Genomic DNA, 19,935 nt, shown 5'->3' on the forward strand with positions numbered 1-19,935 from the left:
TGTACGCCGATAAAAGTTTTTTTGTAAGTGGAATAAAAACGATGGCCCTGCCGCCGCCCCCCTCCCCCCACGGAAGGGAATTAAACATCACGCATTTAATCCGACTCCCAGACATTAGAAAAGAAATAAATATAGAAAATATAGAATTCGATACCACTAACTGTCAATTAAATTTTCCAGTGTATAATGTAGTTATACTGCTGGCATATATTCTATAGTGCTAATCCCCCGAAATGATAATCAAGATATGCTCCTGGATGGAGATGGTTGTATTCATTTAGGTTGAGGTTTACAACACTTATTTTATCATTTCATACGAGCAGGCAAAGTTTTGTTTAGTAGAATAATTCCAACTTAAAACAAATACATATGTTATTTTTTTTTTTGCTGGAACTCTTGTCAACTTCTAACTAGTTATGTATTAGTTAGTTTTGTACCAATAAAATATACCTATTAATATTTATACATATATTATTAAAGCAACTATGCCTCTATTCTTTAGCAAAATCTGGAATTGCTGACATTTTTAACGAGGGTAACAGCAATAAAACTGTGAAACCGTACAACTTTGATATTTTGGACCTCCCTGTATACAAGAAGAGAAATAAATTAAAAGTTTGTTCAAAATTATTATTGAATGTTAAGGAGGTCTTTAACATGAGATACGGTTGGACCTACCTTTACATTAGAAATCTTAAAAATGCCTCCCCCTCCCACCAAGTACCATTATCAAAATTATATGGGATCGAAATATGGCGGTTTTCGTTACAACGAAGAAGGTAGGTTTCTCGATTCATCCACTATGAATCGCACATTTACTGATCTGCAATTTTGTAATTTGTAGTAATGTTGATGCATCTACTGATCTGGCAAAATTACATGATCATGTAAGGCAGGACCGAATACAGGACGAGGTGCCATAATACCTGAGGGAAATTAAGGATCATTTGGAGCCGGATGGAATCCTTGCTTACCACATTTACGGAGAAGCAAATTGTTTTAAAGCTACCCATGTTAAGCATTGAATTTACATGATTGTAGGCTTTCATTAATTCGAAGACCAAGTCTCTCCACTGACTACATTTACTCACAGTTGCAATACGAGACTATACAACATAGTTCGACTCTAAAGCACACGATTATTGTTCACATCTGTATTTCAGGAACATTTGTTTACTTTGATATTGAGTTTACACAGTTACAATATTGGAACAACACCAATTAATTGTAAATGTGTTTATGAGCGTTGATTGGGTAGATGATATTATGATAATAAGTACTGAAGATGTATCAGGATGGATGGTCTGCAATGGAATTAAAAACTACAAGATTATTACTCCATACACATAAACATTTCTAAAATCCAAAATATTCCGGGTAAATGTATTAATTTTGTCACAAATGTTTTTGACTTCGACTATTTAACTATAAAATGTTTTTGGGAAGTTGCAAAGTGCTGTGGACATTTCACAAACTCCATTCCATATTTAAACTTGAGCCGTTATATTAAAATCAAATATTGTTACTTTATCAGTGACCCCGTGACCCGCTGGACGTTGGAGTTTGGGACAAACAAACACGATGACGGGAGAGTGGAGAAGTTGGACAAACGTTTTAGGGTGCAAATAAAGTCACTCCTGGCCTAACAAATCGACCGACTTCATTCTGTTCGCTATATGTTTGCCATGGAACGTATAGGCGTAATGAAATAAATAATTAGTAATGCTACATATTGTACACAATTGTGTATTGATAACACTTAATATATTTAAAGTAGCTTTCGTTCGTATTTGTTTTTTTTTTATTCGTGAAACAATCTATTTAAAAAACGTTGTTATTTGGTTTTGTGAATTGGGATCTTATTAACTTGTTGACAGCAATAACAATGAACTTATAACAAGAAATCTCAATCTCTTCTTTCCTTTGATCTCTCAATAATGTAAAATATTCCACATCGTCCATTCTCAGAAATGGAAGAGTAGGTTAATAATTAATAACAATCGCTTTTCTTTTGTTACATCTTTATCACAGAATATTTTGACGATACTCCTTTTAGAGTTTGAAAGAACTATCTATATTTATGAAAATGCTGAGTGTGTTATATTTTCCTAGTGCACCATAAATCTTTCTATGTCGCTTGTACCTATGCTAAATTCATTAATTATATCACACTTCCATTCATGATTATGTCCTAATCAGTCAAACTCTCGTTATTGCAGGTAAATGATATATATTCTAATTCACGGTATTGTTTTATAACCACCAAATAAAAACTACGTGAAAACTTAAGTATTAAATTATTGTTATTAAATTATTATACATAATTGTATAATTTATTATTGTTATTAATTTTATTTTACTAAATTATCATTTAAACATGCAATTCGCAATAATCTCTTTTTAATGTTGCTGGGATATGTCCCTATTTCCGGGAACTTAAGGTGTAGAGCCGTTTCTAATTTATTTAAAAAATAAAGAAAGACCATTTAGTGATAATATATTTTTATAAATAAACTAATATTTACAACTCGATGGAATTCTGAGAGCGTATAATGCATGAGTCACTACGTGAAAACTTAAGTATTAAATTATCGTTATTCAATTATTATACATTATTGTATAATTTATTATTGTTATTAATTTTATTTTACTAAATTATTATTTAAACATGCAATTCACAATAATCTCTTTTTAATGTTGCTGGGATATGTTCCTATTTCCGGGAACTTAAGGTGTAGAGCCGTTTCTAATTTATTAAAAAATAAAAAATAGACAATTTAGTGATAATATATTTTTATAAATAAACTAATATTTACAACTCGATGGAATTCTGAGAACGTATAATGCGTGACTCAGAAATCCATACAAAATGTTCATAAATTTTTTTATGTTGATCTAAAATACTTAATTGTATGTATTTATTTTCTATGATAATAAATAACAGAATACAATTTTTATTTGCTGTTATGTCGGAATTATTTAACAAAATCTAATATGACTATTATTGCACCAAATCTTTCTTGTAAATTTAAAAATTATAGTTCTACAGGGTATATTTATTTATCTAGGTATTTAACTAATTATGATTTTCCCATTTACATGAATCATCCATTTTTTCTATTTATTTATTGATAGTGTTAAAATAATACGATTTACAGCATTAAACAAAAAATAGTTAGTTTTATATGTTAGTGACAATAACAAAATTTTGTATCATCATTCTTCTTTTTTTATATTTTCTTCTGTAATAAACAATTTTTATTATTTTAAATATACATAAAATGTGTTTGAACCGTCGATAACTGGAGTACTGTAATCTAAAAATCCCAAACTGTCGGAACATGATTCACAGAAGTTGATAGAACATCACAAACATGACCGTCCTTATCGCTGGAGAATGAATGGATGAGTCACTCCGAAAACAGCTGTTCAGTTTGACAGCAAGGCTGAAAGGGCAAAAGAATAAGGCTTTAAATACGCGATGATTCAGAAAAAGAGTAAATTGTTGAAGTACTATATACCGGCAGGGAGAGCGCAGTGCGGCTGTCTCCCTCCACCGGCCGGCGCGGATGAAAAAAGTAGTTCCTCTGAAAAATAGGAATTTTAGTGATAGTATCGTGTGTCAAGCTTGGCACTTGTGATAAATATAATATACTGAGTGCGGTGGTCAGTAATCACTAAGAGCATCATATTTAAAGAGTTAAATCATCAAGTGCAGACACGTAGGAAGAACTGACAGACGATATGACCCATTTCCATGAGAAGAAGCGGTTCCCGCCATCGCGGCAAGGTCGGGAGTGGCGGAAGAATACGAAGCGTTCCCGGGCGTAGCCGAAGTGACAGGCGACGAGTCAGTCGCTCTCTCCGCTCAGCGTCAGAAGGTTCGCTCGGTCGATTCTCTCTCTGCCCGCTCAGCCGGTCTCGTCTAAACGTCAAATACCGGAGTTCGACCCTCATTCTGCTGACAACTGCCAAGCTCTACACTCGCGTCTTGTGGTCTGCTGTATAATGTCTTTAGTATTTCCACCCAGGACGAATAAGTTTGAATCGAGTTTTAAATACCAGTGCGATTTGTTGCTTATCCCTATATAGTGCGTGAAGCCGGCCGGCTCTTTTAGACTGCTGTGTTATTTAGTGATTTACACCGAATTTTACTAAAGGATTACCATTATCAGGTCAGTAACTTTAGATTTTACAGAAGTATTGCACAACATTCTATTTCCTGTCAAGGTTACCGGCCCCCCTTACAGTATGTGAACGTGGCACTTTGCTCCCACGTCATCGCATCAAAGCCGGACTTGTTTGTTCTCCGTGACAGTCCAACTATTTCATATATAAATATTACTAATTGTTCCGAGTTTGAATAAATATGTCGCTTGTTGCGTAATTTTTATTTATTGTTGGCTGTTCGTTGGGCGGTGACCAAACGTCAAAGTCATGCCGCTGTCATAACATGTCATTTACAGCTGTTTAATAGCAAACAAACAATGCTCGATTAAAACATATGATCATTTCTGTCGAGGATTGCAAACGTTCAATAAATTTAATTTTAGTGTTTTAATACTTTATTTTCAGAGCAGGACTTAATTATTTATTGAAGCACCTAATGTCTGTATTATAAAAAACTTTATTAAGTGAAATATATCATAAGTTTGTAATGGAATTTATGATAAGGTAAATCATTATACGAATTTATTTTTTTAAGTCTTGGCAACCTTACTTAAGCTTAGTTCATGTAACTATGTAGGCTATAAAACTACTGTAATATAGTCTTTAAATACATAGGCTAATTCTTAAACCCATAACATAATTAATATTATAAATACGGTTACAGCGTTTTGAATATTTTTTTTTAATTTGCCGCATCCTTAAGTTAGTAGTTGTTATAAATGATTAATAGAATTGTGGAAAAACTATTGAACACAGATCTACCTCCAGGATAGATCGGGTATGTTTTCAGTTGTGAAGTAGGCTATTTTTCATTAAAATCACTGATAAAAAATAATTTTTGAATAATATTCTGTCAACTTTATTGCACATCATATTTAAAACCAAACCATTCAGTACCTAGTCGTTTTAAACATAAATATCTAACATAGGCTATATATAATACAAATACTCTTAAAATTGTAATTTAATGACAATAACACTTTCAATGACTATAGTTATGTGGGATTACTACTCCATATAGTTACACTTATTGAAGGCCAATTCCCGTTTCCCAATAACCACAGACAATGTAGTGCAGGTGAATGTTTCTTTACACACATTTTATTTGTTGGTCTTTTAAATTTTTAGAATAAAGTGATAGAAGAAGAGCAGCTGACAACAGTTAAACATTAACAGCTTTAGTTGAAATACATTTTTACGTTTTTTTATTTAGGAACCAGAAAAATGTTTTCAAAAAGAAATAAATGCTGAAAAACGTCGTTCCTTTGTCGTTCTCTAACAAACGTTTTTTTCGTTTTCTCAAGACAATTAAGTTGTAGGCCTATGCATTTTTACGAAATGTACTTCACAAAACCTAAAATTTTTCTATTAACTTTAGTCATTCGTCAGCATTTTTCCTACCAAATTAGAAGCCTTTATTATATATAATACCTGGGAAGCATTTAAGATACATTATTATATCCAAAATATAACTTCTGTTTATGACTACCTAATTCCCTTATTTTTCAATTTCCTGTCAATAAAGGAGCGTAAGGTTTCTAATAGAAATGTCCAAACGACTTTAGGCATAGGCCCAATATTTACCAAGGACTGAATATTTTTATTTAAGAAATAAGAACCCTGAGGTTCGGAAGTAAAATTAAAAGAATCCGTGTTTGGCACAAGTCGTAGTTCGCCCGGAATGTATTTATATAAAGAAAATAATAATCCTTTATTAATGCATAACTTCTATTAATTTGAAACAGGCATTTCACATAATGTTATTAATTTTTCTTAAATTGGGATTCTGATATTCATAGACTAAATAAAAAAACTAAACAGTGCCTCTGACTTTGGCAGTGCTATTCAATGAAGTGATTATCAATTTCACAAACCCATGTATTAGTCACTGTATCGATTATCATGCGCTGTCTGCCTTTTGAAGAGTTGTCAATCTGCATTATCCTTTTATCTAGCTGCACAATGAAGCCAGTTGATACGTTTGTTTTGTTATCGTTATGCATTTTCAGCAAATTATTTGTAATACTGATAAAACCAAAATTTGGTTAATTATTTGAATAAAGTTCATGTTTTAGTCTGTCACTACTGCTCTAATGCGTCATTGTGATTTATTACAAATTTAAATTAATTTAGTGTAAAATCAATGAATACAAACCTGGTTTGTATTCATTGGTAAAATTAAAATGTGCAAACAACGTCAATAAGGAGGTTTGATATGATGTTTCCAACGACTGTTGGGTAGGCGTGGTCTTAGACACCGCCGTGACACATTGCAGTGACATTTCAAACATAAACAATTTAATACAGGAATAGTACAAGATTTTAAGTTGGTACGATTGGTTCATATTTATTGGATTTTTACTTCCTCTTCTGAAGGTAGGAAAATCTATAAAAACCTTTATTATTAAGGCATACTTCACGATGCATTTGTTTGAAACAATCCAAGGAGAACACAGCAATATATAATATTTTTTATATTCGTACGTGCATTATAAAAAATATAACTTAATTACAAAATGATGACTATGAAAATCTATGCTACATTCCAATTACATATAATATAAGAAAGTAAAATGATTTTAAACTAGTTATAAATTTTCGTGTGTTTTCCCCACGAGTCCAGACAACCAACTTTGCTCATTAAAGGTCTGCCATACCATCATAATTGCTTGGTAGGTCGTATAATGACTGTATTACTGGACAATCGAAACAGTGCAAGGCTCTTTTGTTTCAGTTGGCTCTTGAGATCAAGAAATCCGACAATGCCAAGCTGTTCGGTCGGCGACTCCCTCTTCGCGGAGCTGCACTACCGCCAAACGAAGGAGGATCTGGAGGGAGTGTTCGGGGACGACTACGAAATGTTGGACACCATGGATCTGAACACCATCGACATCGACGACGTGGATCTCAGCTTCTTCGAGACCAACTGTGACGAGGACTCCGACGAAGATCTGTTGGACCCGGCGAACTGGGTGAGAGGGAACCACGACTGCATGTTAGGCGGTCAGTGCTGCAACCAGGATTCCCAGAGGGCCCAAGTGCCACCCCCGAGACCCGCGCCTCAACCCGTCGTACAGCCCGCCCCCCAATCTTCCGCTTCCGCCCCCAGTGTCCTCATTACCCACAGTGCGAACAAAGTGGTGACTATACAGAAGTGCATACCTGCGGGTAGTGACAGATCGGACGTGGTGGTAGTTACCAACAACTCGAGGACTCCTCCGGTGAGTTCTGGGAGCAGGAGTCTGTTGCTGAACAGGACTACAGTGCAAACTCAGCAACAGACCTCGCCCGCACCCGCTCAAACCCTCCTCACCGCCCAACCATCCTCCGCCAGAGTGATAGTGAAGCGCGAGTTCCCCACGCCGCAACCCTCGAGACCGGAGACCCCGATGTCTCTCTCGGAGTCCGAGGACGACTTCGGCCCCATCCCCATCGACGCTCCGGTCGACAACTCCACCAGCATCTTCCGCAGCGCCCTCGACGTGCTGACCACCCCCACTCCCGGAGTCTGGGATTGTGACTTCTTGTTCGGTAGTGCCGTGAGGACGAAAGACGAGAAGCCCTCGGGGGCGTCGCAAACAGACGTTACCAGGAAAAGTGCGCTTTCCACGTCTGACCACGACCACAACTACGACAGCTCGAGTAAAAACCTTAGCCTCGAGGGACTGGGCGTGGATACACCTTCTGATTCCGGTGAGTTCAATTATTGTATTATCTGTCTTGTAAACTAAAAGCAAAGTTTATATAATTTTATTAACATTGCAAAAATATTTGATTCTCCAAAGCGGCAATTAAAATGCCACAGACTAAATTTGGTAAAGTGATAAAATAGCAGTATTATCAATGTCCAAATTTTATTACAAACTCAATGAGAGATAGCACCATAATTAACTCTTTCTGATTTATTTAAACTTTAATTAGTGTATTTCCAACTATTTAATACACATACCATTGTTACATTATTATGTAAATTTTAGCAATAGCTTTTATTAATATCTTAAATTAGTGAATATCTATATATCTAATCTCAGACGAGGGCGCCGGCTGCCGGTATGAGATGTTGTAGGGTTTCGCAGGAGCGCGGGTATTGCGCAATATGGCGGCGCGGCGGCGGGAGACCGTCTGCGAGCGGTGGAGGGGGAAAGCGCGGGAAACGTTGCCCTAGTCCAAGGTCGCTCGGCGGCGGTCGCATTCCACGGCCGGGGATTTAACATTTAAACCTCCCCCCTCTCTTTCCCTTTATCGCCTGCCGCTCGGACACGCTAACGGGCTGACCACCTCTCCACTATTTGACGTTGATTAATTAACCACACGTGAAGCTTGGGGTATTTGTTATATTTAGCTGATAATTTTAATTGCCGATCTAATTAATAACTAATTAGACATACGGTTAATTTTTCTTATTACTTCACTCGAAATTCTGTATGAACTTTCGGACCCACACAAAACTTTTTTCTCAGTCTCCTATGCCTAGTATTAGTTTGGAGTGTATTCCGAGTATTGTCTATTCTCTAGGCGTTTCGTTTTATAAGCAATTTGACACTTGCATACCTATGTGGTAAATGAAATTAAGGGTATTTTCCAAGCACGTGATAAATAACAAATGTAGGTGTATGGTGGCAAAAGCAGCAGCAGGACCAAACTGATAGGTTGTTTTAGCCGACTGTCAGGATGGTTGGGAAAAGGGAGGGGATGATAGACTGTTGGGCAAGGTCCGGGTCCCAGAGGGGGTGCTCCGACCCAATTAACTCAGGGACATGTTTATGTAGTTCCAGGGGTCCAGGAGGCGGCGCCACGCCGGAATCTGCCCAGGACCCGCGGTGCTCTCGCCGGTGTCCTGGGCCGACTTGGCTCGCATTACGGGCAACAATTCATTCCCGAGCCTGTAATCTTGGCGCGTCGGACATAACGCCTCCAAAAGCGTAGCCTAATGCATTTCGGCGCGGATGACCCGAGGCCAAACACGGCGGTATCCCCGCGCCGTACTCTGATTTGAAATTTAAAATCCGCCCGGCGCCTCTGCCGGGATATTGGGATCGGCGGCGCATCTCTTGCATGCCGACTGAATACTCAATGTAAACAGATTTCGACTTTACAGTGCCAATATTTTATACTGCAATACTTACTGATTTTTGCGTGTTTAAATGAATTACGATATATTGTTTATTCACCTCTTTATCACATAAAAAATTCAAAATCATACTAACATATTGTAATCATACTAAGCATTATATTGCTAGTAATATCAAATCATTTTAAATTCTTTTCTGAGAGCAATTTTTTTATTCTTCCCTAACTATTTGTTTCTTATCTGCGACGTTTTACAAGAGTTTTTTTATTTCCTTTGAATGATTGTGCATAATTTTGTAAATTATAATCAGCAAACTTATGAAGTTGTAACAACAAATTCCTCTCTTGGACTTAATGAAAACAAAATGAAAATGGTAGAGTCGGTAATTGACCGGTAACTTCAGAATGGCATTGACTAAGTCTCAAGGCCCGAGTTGCTGGCGGATAGACAGACCGTGATAGTGACCTTGAGTGAGTAGGTCAACAACCATACCCCCTCCACCCCTCCCTCGCGCGACGCGGTTCACGGCGAGACAGGTGCTTCCCTAGCACCTGCCCGATGAGGTGCTCTCGGGGTTCGAGAACATCTCAGGGTCAGATTGGTATATCATCACCTGCCCGCTTCGTTGTCCTCAGTTCATTCCTGGGGCCAAATTTGGTTTTCAGTGTTGTTATATAATGTAACTAACTGCATTTCCCTTTTATTTTCAAACAGAACAGTAGCCATAGGTTTTCAATTGTGGGTGACTAGAGTGAATGACACGTCGTTTGGAAACGTTCTTAGGCTGGTTGCTATAGCAATGTCTAAAAACACTTTTCACTGTCAGTTATGGTAGTCTGTAAACTAAAATGAAGATCTAGAATATAATTCTGTACACCATGTAGGGCAGATTGGCCCAAGATCATAATATAAAAACCCATAAACTCCGATCTTAACCATTTTCTAGTTACTGGACACTCTGTGAGATTCATTATAACTTCACTACGGAACGTGCCGTAATATTCGTGATATTTAGATCCTTATTGCATATTATCTGAAATACAAACTTTGCCTATATGTACGACTGGTCGTTACTTAAACTGACCACTGCGTTAGCAACATACACTGATGACTCCAGTGGCATCATCATGTCCTCAGGAGATCAATGAATGGGAGTCAGTCGGGGGGGGGGGGGTTACGTAAGCCGGAGGTCACTCACCTCCACAGACTGGATGACGCTGAGGAATGCTCCGTCCCACCTGTGAAGTGCGGGAATGTCCGAGGCAGGCGGGATCTCTTCATTTCCCATTTTTCTTATTTCGTCCGCAGTTCACACGCGAAGCGCCACTCTGCTGCTCCTGGCTGGAGCTGGACACTATAATTAACCGCCAGGCGAGTGTGCCACATTGATCCCTGGCAGTTTATTGACATTGTGAGTTTTCTCATCAATAAACAGTCATTTAAAGCTCATTTCAGAAATCTATTCATAAATTAACAGCCATAAACTTAAATTCAAATTGTGCGGATTAGCGCAAATCGATTCTTGCTGAAATTAAACTCCAGGGTCTAGATGAGAGCCGGTCGGTTCTCCTGGACGATTCCGTTAATTGATACAGGCACGGTAATAAACTTGAGTTTGCTGTTTCCCTGGTGGCGGTAACCAAGAACAGTTTGAATTTATCCCTTTCTGAAGAAAAGATTTGATTGTAAACGTATTCTCTTCAAAAAAAACCAAAATTTACTGTCTGGAATTTTCAGTTCCATTAATTAAGGAAATTAAATCGTTGGTAAACTGCATCCTTTAAAAAAAAAATGAAAATTAATCAGTGTAGAATTAGAGAGGTTTTCTGGAGAGGTTAAATTCTGGGTAATTCCTTCAATGACTTATTCCTACATACTCTCAAAGTCAAAGTAATCTTAGACTCAGCCAAGAAGATGACTGTAGTCAGATAGTAGAGACATTTTTTGCGCGATTCAGTGCCGCAACCGGACCGCAGTGATGTCGGCTTTCGGTCGCAATTGTACGCGACACGCGGGCGCCTGGGAACCGGTGGTTACCGAGACATGTGTTTTTGACATGCGATTTGACACGGGAGTGGAGTAGTGTCGTGTGGGGTGTGACGTCTAGACGGGGTGGCAGGGGACCGGGGGGAGGCAACCTGTTGAGGCCACCGCGCCCTCTTCTCCCGCGAGATCGATACAGTCGTACGTACATTACCGACTTCTGGAGCGATTCGTTCGTTCGTCACGGACTCGTTGGTTCGTTTAATTAATAGGGTATTAAAATATTGGAACTGTATCCTGTTGTGAACGTCAGGAAAGTATTTCTGAACATTGCCAAAGACGAGGAGGCCTGACGGCCACTCTAGCGGGAGTCGAAGGTATGCGGCCGCGACCGGCAGCAGACGGGGGCGTGGTCCATCAATTGGCCAAGAGTTCACTTAACCGCTTCCTCTCCCCGGTTCATTCCATTCATCGCCGGTCTCGCCTTTCTCCGCTCGCCGGTCGCAGGCGGTTCTCACGGGTCCGCGGCCACTCTTCTATTTCTGGCCGCCTCGACCGGTTCTGCCATTTGGGACGATGTTTCGATTGACAAAGGATTCTGAGATAGTTTGACATGGCCGTTATTCAGTTGGGATTGGAGTGACCAATATAGCATTGAACTCAATCGTGAACTTAGTTTTTTATTATAAATGGGCTCTTGATTAATATTTAGTGTTTTTCTTTATCATTTGTTCAAAGATTCATCAAGGTTCAAAGTAAAAATTCAATCGCATACCGCAAAAAATAAGAAAACAATGTTCCAATGATTTGCTTGTAGTGTCGCATGGAGGAAACCAAGGGCGAGGTACAAATTTTATAGTTCGCCGGTATCAATAAACTTTCTGCAATCTGAAAGTCCGCACACGCTCCGTATGGGGGGGGGCGTGATTGGAAGCATGTGGCTGTGACGCTACTATGGAGCGGGGGGGAGACGCCGGGGTTGTAATAGGGCGGCGCCCTTGACGTCACCGTCTGCCCTTATCGACGCGCCCTGCGCCGCGCGCACCGCCGCCGTACTACGCCAAGGTCGATGAACTGCCCTTGAACCGGCGTCGGCGGTAGGGCGTGTCGCGGTATATTACACACCATTCACTGTGTATGGAGAAGTATAAAACGGTACCTATTTCTCCACTCTGTTGCATAATCGCCATGTCACGTGTGTACAGTTCGCAACGAAATAACTGAGAACAGTTGAAATTTCAGTGTAGTTATTCTATTTCCCGAGTAGAGGTAATGAACAAGAATAAACCCTATTGACCCTCAACACACATAATTGCCGTTTATATAAATACAGTATATTTGTAGCAGACACAGGCGTCAGAGGTCTATCTCAATGACAGGCATTTATTTGAAAGCATTATCGCGCAAATACTTGAACAATCTCATGACGATAAACTATGCCTGATAACGTGCCGAGAACTACGCTCGTGTTATGTAAGGCGCATTATCCTCGTGTTGTGACGAAATTGTTAAAGTTTGTTGGATGTGAAATTTCTGCGAACGAGAACGTAACCTCTGTTTCCATGTTTCGTCTTTCACCCAGATAAACGTTGAATCGTCTATGTGGTGTTAAAACAATATGTGGTGTTAAATGTATTGTTTTAACACCAGAGTCTGTAAAAGAGTTAATATTGTAGTGACTCCCTTATAAGCGGCCTCCGATTCTAAATAATCGATTGTCTGACGAGCAGCAGGTCACTATAGTCAAGGGCGACCATTGACGTGTACACCCAGTGTTGCGTAGTAGAGTAGTGGAGGCGCGCATATCAGTGCCATTCATGTCACTCGTGCGCCGCGCCGCACGCTATTGCCGCCGTCTCTCACGGCGGGTGTTTATAAATTATAGGCCCATATCTTAAATGCCGTGTTTTTAAAAAATTCTACCCTAATTTAATACACCGCAGAATGTTTCCTGTTGATACGGCATTTCATCATTTTAAGTAAACCACAACTCCATTTTAATTAAAGTATTAATTCTAGGGTATAATAATTTTGGTAATTCTATTACGCATTCTTATTAAATTATTATAAATAATAATAGCTCATGAACTCTCTTAATTTGATGATGAAAAGAGATTGAAAATACTGATCTTGGATCAAATTTAGTTTCAGGCGACAATAAGGTCGTCTGGTTGCGGTTACTCCACTTTGCGCAACAATGCAGGGTGACTGTGGTATGCGTTCAGATGCCACCCACCCGCCCCTTATATCGATCTCTAGTGCACCACACCCTAGCGTCGCGGCGCTTCCGCACCCCCACCCCCCACCCGTTGGCTCAAACAAGCTTAGCGTCTGATGCACTTAGCGGCCTTAATATCGCGGCAACCGCCGGCCATGTGACTGTGATACGAACCTGGACCGATTGTGTGTCGTATCCTGAGTTTACACTGAACAGAATTTATAACATTCTTATTTTATATATAAAAAAAAACAAGAGTCAGTTTGAGTCTTAATACAATGACGACTTAAGTCTTCAGGTTCCATTTCAATACGGTACATGATTCTAGACCATAGTAATAGTGTTAGATGAGAACATCCATAGACTAATGTCATTACTGATGACAATTTTTGTTGCAGTTTTCCTGATGAAAGATTTTGTTTCAGAAGAGGACGAGGAGATCGATGTGGTATCTTTGAGCGAGAGGTCCGCCAGCAGTCGGTCGTCCTCGTGCAGCAGACTGCCGACACACCCGACCCGACAAGACAGGAAGGAACTAGAAGATCTCACGTCCACACTGTTGTCGGCCAGCCAGGCGGTCAGCAGAAAGCTCAAGAAGACGATCAGCAGTCACGGGCGCCACAGAAGGAAACGCTACCGTTCCGGGAGCAGTGATGAAGAAGAATTCCCGACGGTGCACCAGAGGCAGGCCAAGCGGCACAAGCGCGCTCTGGGCGCGGTCACGCAGAGGAGGTCGAAGAGTTCCAGATTCGGCGAAGAAGAAGACTCCCAAGAGAAGAGGGATCTGCACAACAACATGGAGCGGATGAGGAGAATCGACTTGAGGAACTCCTTCGAGGAACTGAAGGCGTTGGTGCCGATGGTGGCCAACAAGGAGAGGGCCGCGAAGGTGGTGATACTCCGGGAGGCGTCAGTCTATTGCATCGAGCTGAGCGCGGAGTGCCAGTCCAAGTGTCTCCAGGTGAACGCCCTGAGGAAGGAACAGGAGAGGTTGCGCCGAGTGCTCTCGTCGCTGAGGAAGGCTGCTTGTGTGAGCAGACGCCGCTGACTGACTTCGCTGTAAATACTGTCTCTGTACAATTCTGTACATATTTTGTTACTTTTATAACGTATGCTTATTACGGAAACAATGCTGTGTTAATTTTAGAATAACTCTCGCCCTAGGGAAGCTAAGATGCCAAAGTCTAGTAAACAACAGCTTGTCCACATTTAAAGACAATAGATTTTTAATAATGTAACTCTGAAGGCTGACGTTTAAATAGTAGGTTTTATAATGATTTTTATAAGTTTTCTGTTTGCTCAAATGGATTTTATTTCATTGTTACACAGTTGGGTGTCATTTAAAGTTTATTGGTATCGGCATGTCCTCGGTCGTTGGTCGAGTTTATTACTCGAGATCGTCGTTGGGATCAAGTTATAAAGAGCCAAAGCGGGGTCCTGGTCGACTTGTCTATTGGCTGATTCCACAACGACATTATATTGTAAATTCTTGTTATTTCACAGTTTACCTCAGTTTAATGTCAAACAATGCAAATAAGTGTTCAGAATATAGTTTAAGTATGTTTATATTTTATGTATAAATAGTATAATACACGTAGGTTTAGATGGTTGATTAAATTAGTCTTAGCAATATTATCTTTAATTTGTTATGTGTCCTGTAAATTAACATCGAGTGGCATCATTTTTTCACCGCCACTTCATTTTTCATTTTATGTTGAGTTAAAGGTACAATGAAACTGTCAGTTTATTTGTTTTTTGTTCTCACATAAAACAGTAATTATTTTGTAAAGTTATGTTTTTGGTTTTTTGGTTACCATTAAGTTCTTTTTTCATTTGTTCTGTTTTTTTTATAATTATTTTGCAATTCATTTGTTTCCACCATCAGGAATTAGTATTTGTTAGTTAATGTTGTCGTTACGTTTTTTGTAGTGGTTAATTATAAAATGTAAGTTTTGTTACGGAGTTTTTATAATTTGTATACTTTTTCATATCATAGCAGAGGAATTATTTAATAGCGGAATCTCTAATTTATTTATGGTTGTCACTAATCAAACGTAATGTTCATTCAGTATTGGAATGCGTAGGGTAAGGCGTACCTACAGGGACTAGCATTTTTTACTGAACTGTACCCAATTTTAGATCACACAGGATGTTATATTTTTCATAATTTGCTCAAAATTTACCTTTTTCGACAGATTTATTCCTAAGTTTCGAGTTGTCTTCCACAATGCTTTCTACATACATGTGCCTCCAGTATGTGCCTTGCCTCGCTTTTTTGGACAAGTTTTCCACAATTTTATTTTGTAAATAGTTCTTTGTAATCAGTTGGGGCGATAATGACCCAAAATGCGTTAAGTAAGTCTGGCCAAATTTTGTAACAAACAGTTTTGTGTTTTATATTTTTGTTCACGTTAAAATTTAATCATTAATATGTTTTTCTCACGAGATTTTACGCATTTATACTGAATCATTTTTTACTAGCCACTGTAGAGCAATAGCGCTATGGCGTAGGCACATATTGTTAAAAAATTTCCTTGTGTTTTTGTACTTACAAATGCTGTGTTAATTATAGTATTATTATCAATGATACTGTATCAATAGACTATCATTTTTATTGTAAAGTTCTGTTGGTTGTAGTTCCTTTGTAACTGGACATTTATAAAATATTACAAAACAATAGTAAAAATCGAATCTGGTCTTTTATTTTAGCACCACTTAATAACATAGAGGTTGTGTTGTGTTAAGAGATGTAGCATTTCTTGTATAATGATAACAATTCCTTGTTATTTAGATAAAATATACCCACATTTTTATACTAATGTAAAAATTCTAGTAGTTAAAAAAATATAACTTTAACAACCATATTAAAATGAAAAGGCACACTTAATTCAAAAAAAAGTCTAAAAATATATTTGGGGTTCCATAAGAATCATGTGCAATTTGTGATATCTTTATAAAATAATTCAATTTTGACACAATCATTCAAAGTTAGCTTAAAGCTGATTTCAGTCACTGAATTGAAATTAAAGGAATAATAAATATATGCAAGCTTATTATCATGCTTATTTGCTACATAAGTCATAATATTTAACATGCTGATTGCCATGTGCGCTCCAGTTTGATCTACAATGATTTGTGCTGATTTTCGTGGGTGCTTCAGTTTGATCTATAATGCTGCACATTAATTGCCATGGTGATTCAGTTTGATCTACAATAATGCAAATTGATTGCCACACTTCACTTAACAATGCTCTATTCTGCTGTACCATCTCTTTGAAAATTGTAATGTAATTGAGGCGAAAATTTTAATATTTTTGCACTGAGTATTTTTATCATTTAATTGAAAACATGTTATCCGATGAAAACTCAATTCAAATGTTAATTGCAAATATTTTGACAACAGTAATGTGAGTTTTTAATTATGAGTGACCACAATAACAAATCTGATAAACAGAAACTGCACTGAAGCCATCAACAATATACAAGATAGTGTGTAACCACAAATCTATATTCAGCACATGTTAGGGCTATGACTACATATGAATTTAAATATGTAGATAACACTAGATATGAATATGAATTCTTCAAAAGCTATCAGTGTTAACATTAATGTTACCGTTCCAGAGTTAGTGTGAGTGTCAAACCAATATTAATATTAAATAGCTCAGAATTTTGGGAGTGGTAAGGGTTTCTTTCTCATTGGTTGGTAATACAGCGCTCCAAAATATTAGCATATGCAAATAAAATAAGTGTAACTAGTACATTAATCAATGCTATATAAATGACACCAGTTGGGCCTTCTACATACACCTAGTATATCTTGTCCAAAATAGTACAAATTATACTAAAGTTAATTGGCACGTAAAATATCATCTAAACTAAATGAGTTATAAATACCTTTTTAAGGTAAGAATTAATTTGAACAATAGTAAAGGCAATTATAATTATATTTTCTGGTAAGGCTTTTCCAGTACTTACTGTGAATGTAAGGTGTTTATGAGGCCATCTGATGTATTGCTAAACGATAAAAGAACAGGTATCGATTAAATGATAAAAGTTGATAAACCAATAACACTGATTATCAAAGGATCCAACAGAACGTCTTAACTGTACTGAGTGGGGTTTTCCCAGGATTTAGTACAAATGTATGATCGATAGCAGGAATTTTCTTTTGTTTCTTGCTTTCAATCGAGATAAGATTCAGGTAATAAGATAATCCCATGAAAGGAACACAAGTTATGTGGCTGACTAGCACTTCCTGACAAAACTGAAAATGGTCAACGTACAACCAACCAATACAACAAAAGTGATTTCATGTGAGCTACTGAAAAAATGTCACATGATTAGTGAATGTGACCAGAGAACGTCAAAGGATCAGGGTATCATAGAGCGACGAGAGATCGTCGGCGGCGGGCGCCATGACGAAAGACCCATTATCACAGCCTACGTCACTGAATAAACAGCTGACGTTACGTAACAGATGTAGTTACGGGTACTGTACTTGAGTCTGGCAAGTACTGGCTACTACCCACCTTGAACCTGAATTATCGTAGCAGAAGACTACCTCGGGCTTAGCAGCAGCACGCAAACATTCGTGGACGACTGGAAAGAAATTCTCAAAACCTTACTGTCGTAGAAGAAATAATAAAATAATGGCTACATTGATTAGGTGATCCAGCATAACCAGAAGTGCGTCTCCAATGTAAAGCCTGAAATACATCCAACTGGCTAACAATCTGTTTGGAAATACCTTTACGGTACGTTTATACTGTAAGCAAACTTGTGTGAGATTCGTGTTGAATTAACAAATCTGGAAATATTTGCTTACTCAAATATTCACATACCGTACTCTGCATGGTGTTCAACGTTTGCTCATACATTTTCAGTGAAAATCGACTTGTGAGGTGATAATTGAAGCTTTTGTGATGTACACAATACATTTTGTACGTAATTTTCATAGTGTTGAAATTGTGGTAGTAGTTTTATTTTGTTCGTCTTAATTTTATAGTAGCTATGTTTTTAGACTGCAGAAACAATGCATGCATGCAACTAATTGAGAAACTAGGGTTTCATATGGGTTGTTCAGTCCAAAGAGATCAACAATAGTAACAAAAGAAAATACATTTAACTGCCATAGAACAAAAATTAAATTTTTATACTAAAGAGAAATGGCATACTGTAAAAAGCCCTCTCTCTCAATCTCTGTTGCTCTTTTCTTAAAAAAAAATCACGCAGTTGTCTTCTTATTATTCCATCAAGTGCAGTGGACAAGTAGGGGCTATAGAAACTCCACTTCATCACTATCCATGATTAATAACGATATAAAATCTACGAAAACAGCCAATATTTACAAAAATAACCCATTTTGTAGAATCAACACGTCTGCAATTGTAAACGCTCAGATGTCAGTCAACATGTATTGACATTTCAGTACTGAAACTTAAACTTGTATCCAGACAAGACTACCACACAAGTTCTCATACACGTGTACCAATATAAATAGGTATATTGATATTATGTAGTGTGTATTGGTGGGGTCAGAGACCCAACAGAGTCTCGGTAAGTGGTGTCAGCATCAGCAATCCAGGAATTGTTTTTCAATGCTAAGATAATCATCACACTTCATAGGTTGGGCATATGTCTGTCGTGTCATAGTAGTGACTAAAAGTGGCATGATCTCTCCCAAGTCAAACGTCAAAGCTCCCCACTGGATCTAGAATCTATCAACAAAAATAATGCAAAACTTACAAAGTATTCTAAGAATTTAAGAGGAACCAATAATAAGAACGGTTCCAACTGCAAATATTAAACCTGGTTGATTGAGTCAACCTACTAAATGTCTCAGTACAAAGCCTAACAAAAACATACTGAAACATCGATTTGGGGAAACTTCCTTATGGTCTCAGTTTCTAAACGAAGCCATATTGTGCGATCAGATAGATAGAACTCTCTTCTAATAACAACCCACATTCCAATAAATTATATTAGTTCGCCAACATTTAAAAGCGCATGGAACACTTGTCGATTGCTGATGTAGAAAACCTTATCCCCTTTGGTCATTTAAAATTTGCATAGACATCTATACGATACTCCTCTTTTCCGATTCTCTCTAGAGCCCTTTTTCCTCAATACAGATTTTAAATGACTATTTTCAACAATCAGTAAATGGCCTTGTATATAATCCAACTGTTATAACGTGTCGGAGGTTTTGAGGATAATTTTAAATAAAGATTTCTGTTTTGGCAATCTTCATTAGACCCAGGGGCTACGAGGCACTTCAAGATGTCCACGTTACAGTCGAAGACAGAATTAAAGTATAATATACAACTCCTTCAAAGTATCGAGTAAAGGTAAACAGTTTCCATTTATATTCAGAATGTATATATATAATTTCTAAATATACTTAAATATATATGTAAACAAGATGAGTACAATGATGAGAGATTTTAACATGTGTAGAGTATTCATACAGTTAAAAGAAAAAATAATAGAG

The 19,935-nt window shown here is 37.8% G+C and overlaps 1 protein-coding gene across 2 annotated transcripts; it reads left to right on the forward strand.

The window, feature by feature from the left end:
• Positions 1–3,837: 3,837 nt before the first annotated feature.
• Positions 3,838–16,133, forward strand: LOC124353874 (transcriptional regulator Myc-B). Of its 2 annotated transcripts, none has more exons than XM_046803915.1 (3): positions 3,838–4,175; positions 6,905–7,863; positions 13,868–16,133. In XM_046803915.1, exons 2-3 carry the CDS (start codon positions 6,933–6,935, stop codon positions 14,488–14,490), a joined length of 1,554 nt encoding a protein of 517 aa, XP_046659871.1. In that variant the 5' UTR covers positions 3,838–4,175; positions 6,905–6,932; the 3' UTR covers positions 14,491–16,133. The 2 variants fall into 2 exon arrangements, with proteins under 2 accessions (XP_046659871.1, XP_046659872.1); XM_046803916.1 differs by having other exon boundaries at positions 13,871–16,133.
• The last annotated feature ends 3,802 nt before the right edge of the window (positions 16,134–19,935 follow it).

This window comes from Homalodisca vitripennis, chromosome 2 (genome assembly GCF_021130785.1).
Source record: "Homalodisca vitripennis isolate AUS2020 chromosome 2, UT_GWSS_2.1, whole genome shotgun sequence".
Lineage (NCBI taxonomy): Eukaryota > Metazoa > Arthropoda > Insecta > Hemiptera > Cicadellidae > Homalodisca > Homalodisca vitripennis.

Excerpts from the sequence above, each read along its gene's own strand:
- LOC124353874 (XM_046803915.1), top strand. The coding sequence starts at position 6,933 with ATGCCAAGCTGTTCGGTCGGCGACTCCCTCTTCGCGGAGCTGCACTAC. Across the intron at positions 7,864-13,867 it reads GGATACACCTTCTGATTCCG|AAGAGGACGAGGAGATCGAT; the intron begins GTGAGTTCAATT and ends ATTTTGTTTCAG.